This window comes from Perognathus longimembris, chromosome 1 (genome assembly GCF_023159225.1).
Source record: "Perognathus longimembris pacificus isolate PPM17 chromosome 1, ASM2315922v1, whole genome shotgun sequence".
Taxonomy (NCBI): Eukaryota; Metazoa; Chordata; class Mammalia; order Rodentia; family Heteromyidae; genus Perognathus; species Perognathus longimembris.
Window position 1 is genome coordinate 12,690,126 of NC_063161.1, and position 20,011 is coordinate 12,710,136.

A 20,011-nucleotide genomic window follows, 5' to 3' on the forward strand; every position below is an offset into this window, starting at 1 on the left:
GAGGACATTAGCAAATGGAGGCCCCCCACCCCCACCCCACACACACCCCAGGAAGAATTTGTAAAGTATCATATTCTTCTTGCTGATTTTGGTAATATGTCCTACTGGAAAAATCTTATTGATTACTAAAGAAGAAATGTCCAAGTTTTCATTTAATAATAATAATAATAATAAAAATATGTCCAAGTCCCCCTTCCCTTGCTTCTCTCTGTAGCTTTCATTGCATGAAGCAAATCACTTCATTCTCCAGGGTTCAATGTCTCATCTTTAAATCACAACGCCAAGCTAGATTATCTTTTCTAATTATGAAAATTGTATTATGAAATTCTCTAAAATGCCCAAACATAAGAAACCAGGAAGATAAAACCTAATTATATGGCCCAAATCAAATAACTGTGGTTTCCAAATGGCTGTGTCTGAATGTCACTGGTGATTCATAGTTACCTGGTTGTTGTTGTGTGTTTCTTTTTTTCCTTCTAGACTTAGGTGACCCCTCCTCCCCGCAATTCTTAGAGCTGTTTGGGGTCATTGAGATTAAGTACAACAGTGACAAGAGTAGGGCTGTCCTTGTGTTGTTGGTTTTTAAAAAAAAAAAACGAGCCAGATTCACAGCAGCAAAATCTGTGCACTCCCCTTTCCTTTGACCCACAGGTTTTCTGATAACCACCAATGGGTAAAACTTTATCCTCCCATCTTCTCAGGCTTTATAAGCATGGAATGATGCATGCAGGCGTTGTTGGGCAAAAACGACCTCAAAGCAGGCGGAACCCTTTGCAACGGGGGTCTGCTGCTGGTGGGGGGAGGGAGGGGGAGCCGGGAAGGGTCCAGGCGTGGGGGCGGGACCGGAAGCTCTGCCGCCACACTTCCGGAGTCCGGCCGGGCATCCGCCACACTTCCTGTTGATCGGGTTCTGCCGGGGGCCGGGCTGAGGGGAGGGACTGCGGGCGGGCGGGCGCGCGGGGCGGCGGTGGCACTGAGTCTCCAGAGCAGCCCGAGAGGCCTGAGCATCCCCGGCTGTGACGCCTCCGGCCCCGCGCCCCGCCGTCGCCCTCCGCCCCGCCGCCTCGCGCCATGCCCGCCGTGGACAAGCTCCTGCTGGAGGAGGCCTTGCAGGACAGCCCCCAGGTATTCCCCGGGGGCGCGGGCTCCCCAAGTTTCCCCCACCCCCCCTCCCCGTCCCGTGTCCTGTCACGGGCCCCGGCCAAAATCCCCGTGTCACCACCTCCGCCCAGCTCGGCTGCTGCGAGCTGTCGCCAGCCCTTGCCACCCCTTGCCAGCTGGGTCTTTTTTAATTAAAAAAAAAAAAAAAGTTGTGCCATCACCCAGTCCTCTGTAAAGTCGGGGTGTCGTGGTCCCTGCCATCACAGGGAAGTTAGGAGAACGGACGGAGAAGAAGGTTTTAGCCAACCAAGTCTGGCTTTTATTTCTGTTACTACTTCTACCGCTGCTCATGTGAGAAGTGCGACCCGGTGGATTTAGAGTCCAGAATAGAAGCTGAGAATCTGGGGTCCACCTTCCCTCTCTGCCCCCCTCTTCCCCTCCCCCACCCCGCCCTTCCGGCGGTCTCAGGACTCCCCTTGCCGTCCTTTTTCCGTTTGTGAAGAGAAAATTCCAATGCATTTATGATTTATGGCCTGTCGTGTGTGTGTGTGTGTGTGTGTGTGTGTCTGTGTGTGTGTGTTCATTAACACCCTGAAGATGTCAATCAAGTCCTTTGAGCCTGGGGGTGAGGACTGGTGTGTAAATAGAGCGGAAGAGTGCAGAGTGGCTAACTTCGTTCAGCAGTTCATCATCTCCCCCAGGGAACTTGTGTTCTCTTTTCTCCAACACTCACTCCCTCCCCTCTTGTTTCTGCATCCCAGGTTTGTTTAAATTGATACCTTTATTCCCTAGGTTCTCAACTCTTGATAAATTAGGGTATGACTAAACTGATCTCTTCTCACAGTTTCCCCTCTCTTTTGAGGTCCCTTTCCTTTCGGCGTAATTTGAATTGTACATCCCAAAGCAATCTTTCCATGGACTTATTGCGATCCATTCTGCTTCTCTTCCTTTCTAATAAGTCAAAAGGTTTGTGTAGACCTTATCTTTTGCTCTTGTGTGTGATCCTCTTTATGTAGTCAAGGAAGAAAGTAAGTGAGCTACGATTTTTATTTCATTTTGTTGTTAATTGGCCTCCATCAGGCTAACTTTTCAAAGGCCTCTTTATACAGCTCTGACTTGTGTTTTAATTAGGCCAAAGTCAGTGGTAGAAGGCTTGTTACCATCCTCACACACCTGTTGTATGGGATCCAAACGTAATGTAAAATTTGTTACAATCATGGTGACCAAGTGTTTCCATCCACTTGGGAGCTGGAGGTACAGAGACAAAAGGATATACATTCCTTTCTTACAACTAGTGATGTTTAAGCCAGTTGAGGGAAGTACTAGCTCTCCATGTTGTCCTTGTGGATAGAACATGTTCTGAAGTTTTTAGGTTTCACAGAAATGAATAGACACTAGTCAGAATGGCATAAAGAATGTGCTCAGTAAAGAGGGAGGAGTAAGGACACGTAGATTGCAGTTCTGGCTCTAACACTGTCATGTGATTTGGGCAAGCCACTTAATCCCCATCCTGTGGCTGGCTCAGTTTTCTCATCTGCAGAACCTCTAGAGAGAACAAGAAGACATGGAGCAGATCTTCAAGGTACTGTGGAGACTTAAAATTCTGTCACATGTATGTGGTTTGTCACTTTGAGCTTCTGTGAGGAAGAAGATATATAGAGGCATCTTCATTCCTTTGAATGTAGTGTATTTGTCACTGCGGTTGAGGCTTGACGACTCTCTCCTCCAGGGGTTCTCTGGTTGTGCTAGCTTTAAGAAGATCTTTAATATCCACAGAGGATATTTAGCACTTTTTTGTATGTGGTTTGTGCCTGATGCTATTCTACTCCATTCATATCCATTATGTGAAAGAATCAGAACAGTTGCAAATGCTTGGATTGTGGCACTGTATAGTCTTTCGAAGTAGGTCCTCTGTAAAATGACCAGGTTGCAGAGAAGTTAGATAACCTGTCCAGGACTGTACACTAAAATGACAGGCAAGACGGAAACTCAAGAAGCATTCGTATAAGAGGGGTATTGCTTAAGTCAGCCCAGTAACCTAGCACCTGGCCTTTCTGTCATTAGTAAATGAAAATGTTTTACCAGAAGGAAAAGATCCAAAGAAACCAACCTGTTTGTTTTCTCTAGATGTGTTTTTTGTGTGTGTGTGTGAAAGAGCTATAAGAATTGCTTAAGTAAACTGTTAATCACTTGACCACAATTAAATGAACACAAAAGCTTTTGTATTTGAACTTGAGTGACCTAAAAAGAGCTGGATAGAAATTGACCTTGGACATATCTATTCATTTTCTCTCTCTCTCTCTGTGTCAAGTGCTCTGTGTGTATTGTATAACCAGCTTGTGTGCATGCACATGTATTCTTTCTGCTTTCCTCTGACACAGGAGAGGCAGAGTGTTTTGGGAGTGAAGAGATTTGCCCTGTTTCTGTTTGTGAGTCTTTGCACCTGATCAGACCCTGCTTGCTGCTGGGAATGTGACCACAAATAAGATAATCTGGCTTGCCCACACTGGCTCACAGTCTGTCCCAGGACAGATAAGTAAGGCAACTGTTCAGTACAGTGTGAGGACTGTGGGACAGATAGGGACACAAACACAGCTTTGAACCTATCAGTGCATCTTCGTCAGGGGCTTGTTCACTTATCCTGTAATTAGTATACTTTTGAGATAAAGGGAAGACAAGCACTGTTGCTTGCTCTTCAAGGTGGTTTGTTTTTTTCCTTTGTTCTTTTCACAGATAACATAAGTGAAATAGAAATGAAAGACTTGGTTTTGAGATTATGTTTTTGGGGACTCACCTGGGAAAATCTTGTTGTATTCTGAGGAGCAAGAAAATCCACCAAGCACTGTTAGAGGTGACAAATGAGTTTTATTAGTCAGTTTGCAGCTGTCTTGCCCGGGGCTCCCCCAGAGGTAGAAGCAGTTGCAGCCTCCAGTTGGCAAGTTTCTTTCCTTTCTCTTGTCCACAGGCCTCTGTAGGCCTCTTGATCTCCACAGGCCTCTGATCTTCATGGGCCTCTTCCCTCTCTAAGGGACCCCACTTGCCACGTGGCTCTCCGTGGGCCTCCATGGGCCTCCACTCTGGCTTCGACAGGCACCAGGTTTCCAACTTTCCCACAGGCCTCAGGCTCCAGACTCCTCAGCAGGCCTCAGGCTCTTCTCTGCTCTGCTCTGCTCCTCTGTCCGCTCTCCTCAGGCCTCTGGCTTTCAGCAAGCCTGGGCTCTGAAGGCCTGTCCTCCCTTCTGGCCCAGAGCTAGGCCACTCCAGCCTCCATTCTCTGCAGGTGCAGACTCAGGCCTCCCTGCACCGCTCATCTGGACTTGGGCCTCCTCAGTCCGCAGGCCTGGGGCTCGGGCCTCCTCTGTTTACTAGCCCGGGTCAAGCCTTTCCCCACCACAGGCCTGGGCTCGGCCTCCTCTGTTCACAGGCCCCAGGGCTCAGGCCTCCTCCATCCACAGGCCCGGGATTCGGGCTTCCTCTGTCCGCAGGCCCAGGCTCTCCTCAGACCTAAGGGGAACCTGGACCCTCCTCAGCTATACGAGGCACCTCCTGGAGCGCCTTGTTTTCTCTGTGCCTCTTCTTTCTTTCCCTGGAAATCCCGCCCTCTTATATCCCCTGGCTGCCGCAGTCCAGGGATGGTGATTCCGCTGCCCTCACCATGGGGTGGGAATCCCCTTTTACATTCCATTGTTTGCCTTCTCTGAGCCTTGTGTTTGGACTTGTGTAAAAATGAGAGTAAGACCAGCTACTGAACTGAGTTTTTCTGACAAACAAACAGTATATGTAGCGTCTCCAACTCTACGTGCTGTACCAACTCCATAAATGATTGCTATGATCATTGCAGATGACACCAATGTCTTTCTGGTCTTTTATGGAATTTCTAGTATTGGTGTGGTCTCAGATTATCCCTATTGGGGGAGGGGATGTCTGGAATTTTCCTGACAGTTTGAAATAGCATCATAATCCCATGTCCAAAGTATTTGTGATGTGGTTACCTCAGAGTTGTCATAGGTGAGAGGATGACAATGGATGACCATAGAAAATCCAGCTTCACTCAGCCCATCCTGAGCACGCACCACAGAGTATGCCTGCCATCAAGACCTATCATGCCAAGGACCAGGCAGCCCTCTAGGGGACTTGGGTTTATATCCCAGCCCCGCTGTGTCCCAGCAGAGGGGGAGGACACGAATCTTAACTTGGATGAGCCTCAGTTTTATCACCTGTCAAATGAGGTTAATCAATCCAAGATATCTACTTATAAAGATGCTGAACTAGGTGAAATGACAAATGCGTAGTACCTAGCACAGTGTCTGGCCCGGGGTGGGGGGGGTACACATTATCAGGTGGTTTATCTCTTTCTACCAACTCTGTAGAGTTACTTACACAGACCTTCTCTTTTCACTTTACCTGTCACTTTCCATTCTGTTTTATTCCTGAGAGTATTAAAAGCAGTAAGTAGGCTTCAGCTGGATGGGCATCAGTATTTTTTTAAACATTGTCACATACTCTAGTTGTATCACTTGTCACACTCCAAAGCGTATTAGTTGTCATAAAGAAAGGTGTCAGAATGATATGAAACAGTGAGATCCTATAGCATTGGGCATGGAGACTACAGGAAGGTTCTCGGCTGGTATGGCACACGTAAACACTCAGTGCCCCGCCTAGGATACAGAGTCAAAGTTCTTTATCTACCAGCCACTCCACCCATCACTATGCAAAGAACTCGACATACACTCATTATTCATGAACTCTGTAGATTAGTGTCAGAGGCAGATGTGGCTGCAGAACTGTCCTGATCCCAGGAGACTCTGCCCTGCATGGTGTAGAGTCACTTCTCATCATTGTTGATGCTGGGTTCCCAGCTCTGCATTTCAACAGAGGCTGGCGGAGGCCAGTGACACCAGCAGCCTCCACTCAACACCTATTGAAGGACAGGCCACCCAGTGTGTGTTCAGAGAATACCTTCAACAGTAAAATTAAACCCTTCTATTTTTCCCCATTAAAAATATACTTTAAAGCAAAGTTTTTTTACGTACTGGTTATTGTCCATTAGGGGATTATGAAATCCAGGACATTCAACCACGTTTTTTCTTTGTAAGTAGAATATAATAGAAAATAAACATCTAGTATGTAAGTATCCTTTTGACAAATAGTGGTTGGTAGGACCTTTGCTCAGGTCCTGGTGTAAAACATATTGACTGTGGATTTTAATTTTTTTTAAGTTTGGAGACCTAACACAGGATGAGCTCTGTGAGGTTGTGCTCTTAGAGCTGATTTATAAGATTATTTTACAGTTTTCCCATTCATCACCTTGGGATTCTGGTGGTTAAGAGTGAGTACTGAAGAGAACCCATAGGTTTGGAGTGTGTATTTTTAGCCTGGAAGACCCAGCCAAGCAGGAGAAGCACACACTGCCGTGAAGAGCCTCTCAGAGGGTGCGGAGCAAAGCCAGAGGGAGAGCGAGGTGGGGGTTCATGATCCCGGTGCCATAAACTCCTGCCTCAGATTATGGGGCGAGGGGTGCTTTGGGCCTAGGAATGCGGGTGCAGCTGCAGCTCAGAACCTGGGGGGACAAGAAGCGACATGACAGAGACTCTGGTCCCTGGCTGGGTCAGCATTATGGTGGCTCAAGCCTTAACAGGGCACAGCAACCAAGGAAGCCCTGGGATTGGCAGGACACCACGACAGTGCCAGCCTCTTTCTAACCTTTGCTTAGCTGAGATAGATTAGAAAACAGTGGAGCTGAAATTCATTTGCAGAGACATCATGGGCCTTCATGAAATGTTCTTTGAAAAGCCCTCTGGTGTGACCTCAGTAAAGACATCTCTAACTTCCCCTCTATTCTTTGTCTGATGGGTTATTATCTAAAGTTGAAATGCTCCTTACTGCAGATGCTGAATTTAAAATCCTTCCTGTACCAAACACGTTCACGAAAGTCTCATGAGTAGATGCATCTGCCATGATGACTACCTTTGTTCATACACTGTCCAGGATACAAAGGTCTTCAGTGCCTACTATGTCTGGTACTGTTCACACCAAGGGGAGGAAATGCCTTCCAGCAAACGCCCCTGCGCAGCCGCCAGAAGTGAGCTGCCATTTGGTTTGCTCTTTGAGTTTTGTGCCTGAAACTTTCAACAATGGGACTGGGTAGAGTGAAGTTCCTAGCCGTGAGTTTGAAAGTTCATTGAATAAAATAAAACAACCCCCCCCCCAAAAAAGGCCCCAACCATAGAAATTGATGATGGTATGTTAAGAGGAAAAAAACCCGACACTCTGCCATCAGCCACGATTGCAGAAAATCCGGCATGAGTGGCCACACCCAGTGCACACAGGTGCTTGGCTTCAGTTCTGTCTGTGGGCTTAAAAGGAGCGGAGCGGCTGTCCTTTCAAACATGGTTTTATTGGATTGACTTTACTGGTGCATAGGTAGAGGCTGAAGTCAGGTCAGATGATAAGTCCTCAGACATGCCTGGCAAGAGATCTATCATCTCCCCAGCCCCAGTGTTTAACTTAAAAATTTGGCTTTTCAAAGCCAGGTGCTGGGGGCTCACCCCTGTAATCCTAGCTACTTAGGAGGCCGACATCTGAGGATTGTAGTTCAAAGCCAGCTGGGTCAGAAAAGTCCATAAGACTCTTATCTCCAATAAACTACTCAGAAAAAGCCAGAAGTGGCTCCGTGGCTTATGTGGTAGAGCGCTAGCCTTAAAGCTCAGGGATAGTGTTCAGCCTCTTCGAGTTCAAGCCCCAGGACTGGCAAAAAAAAAAAAAAAAGTAATAAAATTTGACTTTTCAGCCAGGTGACCGACCAGTGGCTCACATTGGTTATCCTAGCTACTCTAGGCTGAGATCTGAGGATCACAGTTCAAAGCCAGTCTAAGCAGGAAAGCCCATAAAACTCCTCTGTAATTAAGCATCAAAAAGGCTGGAAGTAGAGCTGTGGCTCAAGTGGTAGAATGCCAGCCTTGAACAAAAAGAATCCCAGGAACAGTGCCCAGGCCCCTAAGTTCAAGCCTCAGGAAATACCTCCTCCCTTCCCGTTACCCCTCAAAAAAATCTGTGGCTTTTCTTCTCTGGCTCTGAGCCATCATGCACAGCTCCTAAGTCCCCTCACCAGAATGGAGAGTGTTGGAAAAAGAGTTTGTCAGTTACAACTCCAGGAACTGCTGTACACTGGTATCATCCATGAAAGAGTGAAACTGACAAACCACCAGGCCCCTTTTCTTCCTGTTCAGCTTGTGCAGTATGTATGTTTTCTGTTGTCTGTGACTGCAGCACCTAGAGCTAGGCCTGACCCTGTCCTCCTATTCCCCTGCAGGCTCGCTCCTTGCTCAGTGTGTTCGAGGAGGATGCTGGCACTCTCACGGACTACACCAACCAGCTGCTGCAGGCCATGCAGCGTGTCTACGGAGCACAGGTATGCTGCTCATCTCTGCTCTCGCAGTCAGGGGAATCAGAGTCAAAAGAACCACACTTATACATTTGAACTAACATCAGAATTGTTTTCCTCACTTGCTCGCCTCCAAAACTAAAGACAGACTGTCTTCGTTGCTTGAGAAAGAGAGCTGCTTTCCTGTAACAAGAACCTGTAGAGGGACCACATAATGGCTTGTATTTATTCATCTTTCATCCAGCTCCAGAGGGAAACATCAGCAGCCCCTCTTCCCGCTGTGAACCGGTGGCGTTAGTATCTGGAGACGTGCTCTTTTGTCGTGGATGTTAGAGTGGGAGCATATAGACGTTCTTTCAAGGCCTTCTTGTGAAAGGACTTGAGTCACAGTTCTGGAGATGGGATGACTTCTTTGTTTTGAGGAACAAATATCTCTAGCTTGCAAACCAGAGAAAATGAATTGCTGAGTTGCAAACGCAAACTTTTTAAAATCAAGAAGTGCTATGTCTGTCACTTTCAAAGGGCAGATTTGAGTTACTTGAAAAATTACGTTATACATAAAATATGATGACAATGTATAATTTTCACTGTTGACTCCTTGCCAGCTTAAGACTATTTGTATACATGTTTCTTTTTCTCATTGACTTCTGAAGCTTTAGTAGTATGTAGCTCGTTGGAGTTAGATATGGCATTATTATATAGTTTTCTGTATTGATTGGTCACTGTCTTGTCAGTCAGCCCTTAGCAGAAGCCTCAGTCCTTGCTATTAGGGAACTTAGAGTTGGTTAGGAGACCGAGATGATTACCAGTGAGTGCTGGACGTGCTGGGTGAGGACAAGCATCTTTACCCAGGGGAGTTGTGCAGCTCTGCTAGGCAGTTTTCTATCACTGTGGCAAAATACCCAGCAACTTATAAAGAGAAATGGCATATATTGGCTCATTGATTCAGTTTTCAGTCCATGGTTGCTTAGCCCTGTTGTTTTGGGCCTACGGTACGTTATGGTGGTGGGGAGTGTGTGGTCCAAGAAAGCAATCACTTCCTGGTGGCTCTGGAGTAGAGACAGGTGGGGGGAGGGGGAAAAGGAAAAGAGGAGAGGAGAGAGAGAACAGAGTCCTCAAATCCTTGTCAAGGGCACACTCTCAATGGCTTTACTTCCTTCTGCTAGGCCCAGCCTTGCAAAAGTTGTACCACCTCCAAGTAGGCTGAGGACCAAGGCTTTTAGCATCAAACATTTCAGATCTAGAACACAATAGCTGAACACCGGAAAGGAGAGCGATTATGATAGTTCAGGTTATTGAACTCTGAATAGCTTCCAGACAGATTCAGGGGGGTTACAAAGATGATTGTATTAAATTCCCCAGCAAGTCTGTGAGCTGGGTCCCCCATTTTATAGTTCAGGAGACTAAGGTTTTGATGATGAGTTACTTGCCCAAATCCACCAATTAGTGCATGGCTGAATAAGTGAGGCTGAAGCCATAGCTCAGACTTTTCACTTCTACTCCTGGGCTTAGGGACTTGAACTAAAAAAAAAGGGTGGCAGAAATGTAAAGAAGAGGATGAAGGTCAGAGGAATTGAGGTGGTAGAGTGGTGATAGATTGGATATGAAGGGATCAGGTGGTTGAAGGATAAATCTGCAGCAATGGAGAAAGGATGGTTAAGGGGAAGAGGTGCACTGAGGTAGGAGAAATCATTCCTCATGTTCTGTGTCATAGGAGGAAAACTAGGGATGATAGCAGCTGTGTTCCCCTAAACAAAGAAATGGCAAATGTCTGAAACAATAAACCTGCCATATACCCTGATCTGATAGCATACATATGCACTGGAATGACTTGATGGTCCCCCTAAAGGTGTACCATTACTATGTGGCAATTACAAATGAAACCATGAGCTGGGCTCCGGTGGCTCACGCCTGTAATCCTAGCTACTCAGGAAGCTAAGCTCTGAGAACTGTGGTTTGCAGCCAGTCAAGGCAGGAAGGCCAATGAAACTCTTATCTCCAATTAACCACTCAAAAACTGGAAGTGGCACTGTGTCTCAAAGTGAGCACTAGCCTTCAACAAAAGAGCTCATCAGGGACAGCACCTAGGCCCTAAGCTCAAGCTCCATGACTGCCAAAAAAGAAAACATGTTTTCAAAAGAAAGAGTGATGGCCATGCCTTTCACTTGAACAACTAGATGGATAGATGAATGAACACAGGAAGAGGAGGATGGTATACATGTGCACATGAAGTATGCATGTGGGTATGTGGAGTATGTGTGTGTTTGGTGAAGGTAACCTATATCATTCTTTTTTCCTCCCCACCCCCTTTCTCTACTTCCTTCTTCCTCTACCTCTCCCCCTCCTCTCATGCTCTCTCTTTCTCTCTTCTGCATCTCTCTCTTCTTGGCAATACTGAGGATTGGACTTGGGGCCTTGCACCGACTAGGCCACTTGAGCCATTCCTCTTGTCCTTTTGCCTGTAAGTTTTTAAAGTAAGGTTTTATGCTTTTGTCCAGACCAGACTCAGACCATAGTCCTCTGTCTCCCAGTAGGTGGGATTACAGGAGTGAACTACCGGACTCAGCCATATTCTTTCTTAATACTAATTTTGAGGTGTCCATGAGACACCAGAAATGAACCCAAGAATGTAGGGCTGAGTTGTAGATAAATGTGGCAGTGTTCTAACTACTTTTAATAAGAATCTTGTGCTAATTTCTGATTTTTCTTGTGGATTTATTTTGGTAAGACATTCAGAATTTAGAACATGAGTGCTTTGTCAGTTTTAAATTTGGAGCTCTGATTATTTATGTAGTATGTTTTTGTTTTCCCTGAATATTACAAATTTGAGAAAAATCAACATTTTTCTTACTATAATTATATGTGAATTTACTTGCTAATCAGTACTTTAAAAATTCTGATTCTGTGTTTAAAGGAGTTTTGTTTTTGTTTCCTGTGCTGCTCCCGTGTCCTGGGCGCTTAGCTCTTTTGCTCAAGGCTAGTTCTCTACCACTTGAGCTTCCGGCTTTTTGGTGACTCACTGGTGATAATAGTCTCATAGGCTTTCCTGACCTAGCTGCCTTGAACCGCAATCCTCAGGTCTTAGACTCCAGAATAGGTAGGGTTACTAGTCTATGCCACCAACAGCCAGCTTAAAGGAGTATTTTTATTTATTTATTTATGTGTTTGTTTGTTTATTTATTTATTGTGCCAGTCCTGGGGCTTGGACTCAGGGCCTGAGCACTGTTCCTGGCTTCTTTTTGCTCAAGGCTAGCACTCTGCCACTTGAGCCACAGTGCCGCTTCTGGCCGCTTTCTGTATATGTGGTGCTGAGGAATTGAACCCAGGGCTTCATGTATACAAGAAAAGCACTCTACCACTAGGTCATATCCCCAGCCCCTTAAAGGAATATTTTTAAAGCGTAAAAGCTGAAGACTTAAAAGTGTCTGCTACTCCCAAGAGCCTGGCTTTTCCGTATCTGTCAGAGCCATTATTTAGAGAGTTGACACCCTCTTTCTTTCTTTCTTTCCTTCCTTTTTTTTTTTTTTTTGAGCCAGTAAACTGTGTTTTGCCAAAGTTAAGTAGGCCTTGCATTCTAAGAGGCTGGAACCCAGCTTTTAATTCACAGCACATGATTGTCACGTGGGTTCTTCTCTGGGCAGAAACCATGCCCTGGTTTCCTGCAGCAGAGGCTGTGGAAACGCGTAGTCAGTGCTGTATACCATCCATGACCAGCGGTGTCTGGATTGGCAGCGCAGGGCCAGGGCCAGCGCTAAGTTTAATAGGTTGGTTTGCAAGCTTAGCTACTATGTTCTGTTTCTTTTTAATTTTTTTAAAAAAAAACCTTCTCAATCCTCTTTGATCAATTTGTTTTCATATATATGTATATATGATAATAATACTTCTTGATGTTTTTATTCAAAAGAATTTCTCTCAAGTTATATTTTCTTTTTTTTTTTTTTTTGGCCAGTCCTGGGCCTTGGACTCAGGGCCTGAGCACTGTCCCTGGCTTCTTTTTGCTCAAGGCTAGCACTCTGCCACTTGAGCCACAGCGCCGCTTCTGGCCGTTTTCTGTATATGTGGTGCTGGGGAATTGAACCTAGGGCCTCGTGTATCCGAGGCAGGCACTCTTGCCACTAGGCTATATCCCCAGCCCTCAAGTTATATTTTCTTGGTTTTATGTCCTTAAATACTTCATACTTAGACATACAGAATTAGGTTATATAGGGTTTCATGATTTTATTTAAGACACCTACTTAAGCCAGATGTGATATTGCATACTTGTAATCCCAGCACTCTGGGGTGGCCCGGGGGGGGGGGGGGAGGGTGGGGGGAGGGGCTGGCTGATGCAGGAAGATCAGAGTTTGAGGCCAGTCTGGGTAACACAATGAAATGAGACTATCTCAAAACCAAACCAAATCAAACAACTAAAACCAGGTACTTAGTAAGCCATCATTTTTCATTACTATGTTTTTAACCAGGTTTCTGCTGCTGCTGAATGTTGAGTGAAGACATTTTAATCCAACTGTGTGGTGATTCTGTGATGTGGTATATTGTGGAAGTCCTTCCACTCTTAGTGTAAGAAAGAGGAAACGAGAGGAAAACTGGAGAGCGTGCCCTTCCTGGCTTCTGAGGCTGACCTCCAGTCTGATAAAGCGTCTCTGCCAGCATTCTTTCCCCTCCCTCTTTCTTCCTCCCTGGCCAGAATACCCTTCCTAGTGTGCCCAGTGCCCTGTGTGCCTTGGGGTTGGAAGCACTTGGTGTCACACGGGGCTTCCCAGTCCCTCTGTGGACTCTGAACTCCAGGAAGCAGATCGTCCTCTCCCCAGTGCCCAGCTCATGCCTGGCCCCTTCCGTACTGATGGACAGGGGCAGACTGAGGACCAAGTGTGGGGTTTCCACCTACAACCTGCCAGGGACTTCAGACCTGGAGACTATTTTCTTGGCTCTGCCTCCTCCCATCCTGAATCAGGTGTTCTGTCGGGGGAACAGGTGTGGCACCTCTTGGGGCTCTGTTTGGGACCAAACTCAGCACCTTGCACTTCTAGGCAGACACTCCACCACTTGAGCCACAGGCTCTTCTTTTACAACACACTCAGCTTCCCACCATCTCCTTACAAGCCCCCTTACCCGTCATCTTCTCCTCACCACAACCGCGCAGGACTTTTCTGCCACACAGGTCTGCTCTGCTCATCCTTTTACCTGCTCCTTACTGCCTCAGTGCCTCCAGGACAGAGTTCAAGTCCTTGACAGCCCCCTCAGCCTGCCAGCACCGAGATTAAGCTTCCATCCATTCTTGCCACACTGTACACCCCCTCTCTGATCTGAGGGCCTCTGAGAGCAGCCTTTGAGCCCAGTGCTGTGGTGTATAACATGATGAAGGGGACTTTCATGACCTCGGCTTTAGGCCACATTTCTCGCCACACACTTGATACAGCAAATGGCTACACTGTCACTTTGAATCCCAGGTGACTTTCTCCGACCTACTTCCAGCCTATCCATTCAGACCAGCTGTGGTCAGTGCTGCCTGCCCAGAGGCCCACGGAGGTGGTTTCAGGTCGCTGTAGCAAGCAGTCAGTCAGCCCTTGGGCCATGCTAACATAAACATCCCCTTGCCAGCAGCTCACGTTTCCATCAGTAACAGCTGCTGTCTTCTGTCTTGGAAACAGCCATAGGAGGCTCTATTTAACTTAGGAGATGCTGTCAGCAAGCTCTGCCTCAGCTTGCCTTGTGGTTTTGTTGGTGGTGGTGGTTGTGGTGTTGGTGTGTGTGTTGCTGGGGATGGAGGTCAGGGCCTTGCACATGCTACCCTGAACTCCCAACTCTGAGCTTATGTTTTTCAAGGGTTCATAGGAAGCAGTTGAGTGCAGGTAGCAGCCCAAGAGCTGTCCAGGGTGTTATGGAACCGGAAGTGTGGCTCAATGGTAGAAGACCTGCTTAGCATGTCCCGGTTCCACACCAAAAAACTTTTAGGTCCACTTAGAGACTATGTGTTAGGCTACCTCTTCTGCGGAGCCACTGCTAGGGAAGTGAGAGATGTGATTGATAGGCCCACCCTCTTCCCCTCTGCTAAGTAACTAATACTTTGAACTTCAGATCCAAATGGCACAGTGTTGGCAACCTAAGCTGGGACCCTGACTGACTATTCACTCTGCCTAGCAGTTACTGCTCGGCTTATGGGAGTTCTAGTGAGGTATGTGTTTGTCCCTCATAACCTCAGACCCCCCCCCCTTTGTAAAATGATGATAAGAGCAATACCTACCTCAGGGTGCCCTGTAAGGAGCAGGGGGAATGTGTGGAAAACACTTCTCAGCTGTGTTAGGTCCTCAGGAACGACTTCAGCTCCGTGGAGCAGTTTGCAGTTTGGCTGCCTGGCTGCAAGAAAGTCCCCAAAGTGGATATTAGCTCTGATATTCCTATAATTGTCATTCCTCCTCCCCCCTTCCCTAGACAATGAAACAGACCCCTGTAGAGCCCAGGCCTTAGCTTTAAAGGAATGACAACCCCTGAGAAGACAGAATGGCGGTCACGGCTGCAAGGCTAGCCAGGATCTCCCACCATGCCTGGCGAGACCTGTGCTCGGCAGTCTCAGGATGAAGCCTGTATCTGAAGAGCAGGTGCCCTGAGCCTGAGACGCAGGAATCCTTCTCTAGGTCACAGTGCCTGTGCCGGGAGGAAATTTCCATGCCGGTGGGGATGAGAGGATCCACACCAGATAAGGAACGCAGCCAGCCCTGGAGTGACACAGCACACACAGGCCGCCAGAACCCCCGGCTTCCGAGGAGCTGTGCTCTCTTCCAGTTCCTGGGGCTTGGGTTTGGCTGGGCTTCTGTCACTTCTGGCAGGACTGGCCTAGTGCTCCAGGACAGTCACATTTGCTAGGTCCTAGTGCCATGCCATTCCCACACACTTGCAGAAAGGGCCGCAACCAGCCTGTGTCCTGCTCTGCTCTGCTGCGCTTTGCCTGCATGGGAATCTCCACTCGCTCCAGTGTCCCCCACCCCTGGCCACAGTCCCCCATGGGCTCCATGCTGCTCCCACTTGTTGGTCCCTCCTCCACAAGCTCCTTCCCTCCCATGGCCAGCTCCTTTCCACAGGGTCTGCTTACACATCTCCCCCTTAGTCACTCACTAGCTCCTCCTGGATTCTCCTGGGCTCCCCGCACCCAGGGATTTCCCTTTGCCATTCTCAGCATAGATACAACACGTTTTCATGTCTGCTTTCCCAGGGAATCCACGAGGACAGGACAGTTGGTCACACTCTTGCTCACTGAATTTGTTAGCTGTTTGAATGACCAGGAGGAACAGCAACCTTAAGCTTTATGTGTTTACTTGTTTTGAGAGGAGCTTTGTTTTTTAAAGAGCAAGTGTCTAACCTTTTGATTTGTCTTGTTCTTGTTTTGTTTTCATTCTCTCTCTCTCTCTCTCTCTCTCTCTCTCTCTCTCTCTCTCTTTAGACACAGACTCACTATGTAACCTGGGCTGGTCTCAAACTCACGATCCTCTTGCCTCAGCCCCTTGAGTGCTAGGATTACATTGGTCTTCTTTTCTAAATAACACCCACACAAAATGTTTTATCACTTCACAGGTACAGACACATTACTGTGAGAGAGCCCTTTCCAATGACTATTATGCAACAGAAAAATCTTACTTGCTTTTTCTCCCCCTTCTCTCTGCAGAATGAAATGTGCCTGGCCACCCAACAACTTTCCAAACAGCTGCTAGCATACGAAAAGCAGGTAACTGGCGGCTGGAAGGCATGCAGTGTTATTCCTGGGACTCTGAAAGGGTTATTTTATTCCTCAATGGCTGCTTTTAAAGAATTCTCCAAAGGCACTTGCCAAGATTTTCCTCCATCCTTCCCACTTCCTTCCCTTCTTCTCTGCCTCCTTCTGTCCTCCCTGCTCTAGCTCTCCCTTCTGTCTTTTCCTTTCTTTTCTTCCTCCAATAAGTTCTAACTGGCAGTGGTCCAAAGTCCTTGAGAGTGAGGTGCTGTAAGGAGCCTGCTAAGTAATCCACTGTCCTTGAGAGTTCCACCTCCAGGTAGGAGCAGTGAATCAACACTAGCCATTCCAGGAAATGAGCCCTCAAATAAAGATATCATTGTATGCAAACAGAAGGGCCTGGTGGAGGGAGGACTGCCAAAGGGGCAAGTACATACAGCCCAGGCTGGACAGGCAGATGTCTGGTTTTCTTCAGGTAGACACAGGCTGGGATGTGGTGACGATAATTGTGTAGTCCATACACTAGTGCTGAATTCTCAATTTCAGTTAACACCTGGCTCCTTTATTTCTTTGGTCTTAGAATTTTGCTCTCGGCAAAGGCGATGAAGAAGTTATTTCTACACTCCACTATTTTTCCAAGGTGGTAGATGAGGTAAGATTGTAACATGGGACATTTTTATTGATTCTTTTTGCATTTTCTTTCATGCTTATGTTGGTTGTGACTCCACTTTAAAAAAATATCTGCTTAAATATCTGAGAAGACAGCTCAACTAGATGATATCCCAAGTCATCCATAACAGATGCTGTACAGCATTATGTTTGTTTGTGGTTGAGAAGGAAAGGTTTTGATAGGCACAAACAATACGTCGAAGGGATGTCTCTACATTCGGTGGCTGAGGCAGTTATGTTAGTTTCTCAAGGCAACTGCTAGACATCATCTCAGCTAGGTAGCTCCAAACAAAAGAAATTTATTCTTTCATTATGCTGGAGGCCAGATGACTACATCAGGGAGTCTGCAGAACCACAGTCCTCACATGGGCTTATGAGGGTCCTTCCTTCTTGCCTTTGGTGGTTCCCCGTGTTCATTGACATGACGAAGTCACGTAACTGTTCTTATATATACATGGAATGTTTGTGAAAAACTATTATTTTATAGGACATAATGCGACTCTTAATTGTAAAAATCATAATCATAGCTCAGTTACGTATACGGGTACTGGGCAGAACCCAGATGTGATTTTATAGCAGCATGAGGGCCTCTGTGAGGCACTTCACGGGAGAGCCTTGTGATGGAGCGGCCTGTCAGAGACTCAGCTAGCCAGAGCGCTGCAGGTCTGAGGAGAGGAGGGCTGTTGTTTCCACCTGAGCCTAAACCAGGTTCAAAAAGCTTCAAGACAAGTAACCTGACTCTTAAAGCATAATAAAAAGTAGAGATTTGCATGGTGGGCTCTTTTCTTGTCAAGTCACACGGAGGTTCCCAGTCATGGTAATTAGCGCAAAAGTGGGGTTTCTGCATCGCTTCCTCAGAGTGCCCCTGAGACTGGAGGTCATTTTCCTTATACCCTCCAGGCCCAGTGCAGTGGGTCAGGCTTTATCCTCATGGTAGCCATTGAAGGAGATGATGCTACCTCTATCTTCTATATGAGGATCCTAAGGGCTGAAACCGGGTGATCTGCTCCTTCTGCTCTCCTTAGCAAAGGTATTGTGGTCAGCAGCAAGTTAGCCCATACACCTCAAAGGCTCATGAAACAAAAACCCTTAGATCCATAGGAAGGAGCTAGGAAGGAAAGACTTGACAAGGAAGTCTGCCGTTCCTGAGTGCATGAGCATGGAAAGCAGGAGGAAAGCATGGAGCCAGTGTGTACTGAGTGTATTTGTCGCTGTTCTATCAATTAACCATCCGTGAAAAAGGTTAATTCTCTCAATGAAACCATTCCAGGAAACACGTAACCTCTTCTGTCCTGATGCTCCTTACTGGTATGGCTGGTTTCATGTATTCCCAGCAGAAGACAGCTCCATGACTTGGAGAATGCTTTCAGCTTGTATGAAGGCTGCTCCCTGTGTGAGCAAAGGGATGGTCTTGGGCAGGAGTTCAAGCTTCTCACAACTGCCCCTGAGGCCCCAGCCCCAGAAGACAGGCCTGTGGGAGACAAGTGTGTGACCACTGTCACTGCTGAAGGCACCAAGAGAGTACAGAGACTTCCCCCTTAGTCCCCTGGCAGGAATTCCCCAACCATCCTCCAGAGTGTCTGCAGGGCTGTGGTCCAGGGGCAGCCCCTCCCCTCACCATGTGTGTGCACCCTACTGGCTCCTGTGCTCCTGAGCATGTGTGCTTTGAGCAGTGTTGTGAGTGTAAAGGACAGATTCCACCTCCCAGGTTGTGGGGTGCACAGCTATGCTGTTTCTTTGTTATCTGGATTTGAAGGTTACTTGCCTGTCTGAGAAATGGGGACGAGAACACCTAGCTCACAGGTGAATGTAAATATGAGAAGCTGGTACTCAAAAAGTGCCCAAATGGTAGCAGCAGAGGCGATCCTCTCTCTCTCGTAGGCCACTTACACAGGCAGGATTTAATAAGGCCTTGAGGTTGGAAGAGACACTAAGAGTTGTTAGAACTCTGTGCTGAGAAGGGTCACATTTGGGTACATCCTCCTGTTGTTAGAAAGTCTGAAGAGCGGAGGCCCCAGCTACGACTGTTTGGCTTCCATAGGATACCTCCCTTCTGCAGATGAATCCCCAAGCCCACAGCTGGGTGAGGCCAGTCCAGCTCCCATAGCCAGTTTTTCTGGTGTGACCTCAGCCCTCTGAGTATGTTGAATGCTGCCAGCAAGCCTCATTCATTGCCAGCAAATAGAACATCCAGCTGTGCAGGTGGGCGTGGCACAGACCCAGAGCACCACAAATAAAGAATAACCATGGCCAGAGAGGCCTTCAGCAAGCCCCACCAATGCCCAGGTCTGTCCTAACCCCGCACTTCATTTTCACTGCTTCCAGGCTTATCTCATTTACTGCTTTAGGAGGATATGGAATTGCTAAGGAAAGGTAGCTGAGCTGTTTGGCCATACAGAAGTAGTCTGGTGACCTCTTGATGAAAGGAAACTGCATCAGTCAGTAATAGCATGATTTTCTTCAATCGAGTTCTTTTTCTTCCAGCTTAATGTTCTCCACACCGAGCTGGCTAAGCAGTTGGCAGACACCATGGTTCTACCTGTTATACAGTTTCGAGAAAAGGATCTCACAGGTAAAGAAACTGTGTAGTTACCTTCACAATATTTTTAATTGACTTAATAATTCCTAGTGGATTAATTTCTTTACACATGTAGTTGCTGAGAACTGCCTTTTTTTTTTTAAGCAGTTCAGTTCAGCAAACATGTTGGCTCACCTGCAGGAGGCGAGATGGGAACAGATAGATCACTGTGGTGTGGTGTCATGAGCCACAGGCAGATGGGGAGAACACACAAAAGGCATGATTTCCTCAGGACTAGGGGCCCAGGGAAGGCTTCCCAGGGAGGGCTGGAGATGGTCTTGAGTGGCGAGTGGCTCTCTACCAAGCAGACAGTGACTCTAAAGACATTTGTAAAGGCACAGTAGTCCTGGGGACCATACATACTTTGGAATGTCGTATGGAGACCCAAAGAGGAAAGGACTCATTGGACCCCTACTTCCTCATTCTACATTTTGGGGTACAGCTGTGAATGTGGTATGTTCCTAGGGCTCACTCAGTGAGTGTGAGGGTCTGATGGCCCAGAGAGGCTGAATGGCCTTTTGGAGTCATTTTGGTTCTAATGCTAGATGAAATTCTAGGGCAATTGTGTATCTGTTCA

At 47.1% G+C, this 20,011-nt stretch overlaps 1 protein-coding gene across 2 annotated transcripts in view; it reads left to right on the forward strand.

The window, feature by feature from the left end:
• Positions 1 to 944: 944 nt before the first annotated feature.
• Positions 945 to 20,011, forward strand: part of Appl2 (adaptor protein, phosphotyrosine interacting with PH domain and leucine zipper 2) — a 42,461-nt gene continuing 23,394 nt past the window's right edge. Inside the window, exons 1-5 of one of the 2 annotated variants that reach the window (XM_048356763.1) lie at positions 945 to 1,125; positions 8,414 to 8,512; positions 16,143 to 16,202; positions 16,768 to 16,839; positions 19,341 to 19,428. In XM_048356763.1, coding sequence (XP_048212720.1) covers positions 1,072 to 1,125; positions 8,414 to 8,512; positions 16,143 to 16,202; positions 16,768 to 16,839; positions 19,341 to 19,428 — 373 coding nt within the window. In that variant the 5' untranslated portion in view covers positions 945 to 1,071. The remainder of the gene's footprint in view (positions 1,126 to 8,413; positions 8,513 to 16,142; positions 16,203 to 16,767; positions 16,840 to 19,340; positions 19,429 to 20,011) is intronic. The other variant, XM_048356757.1, reaches the window with a different exon arrangement.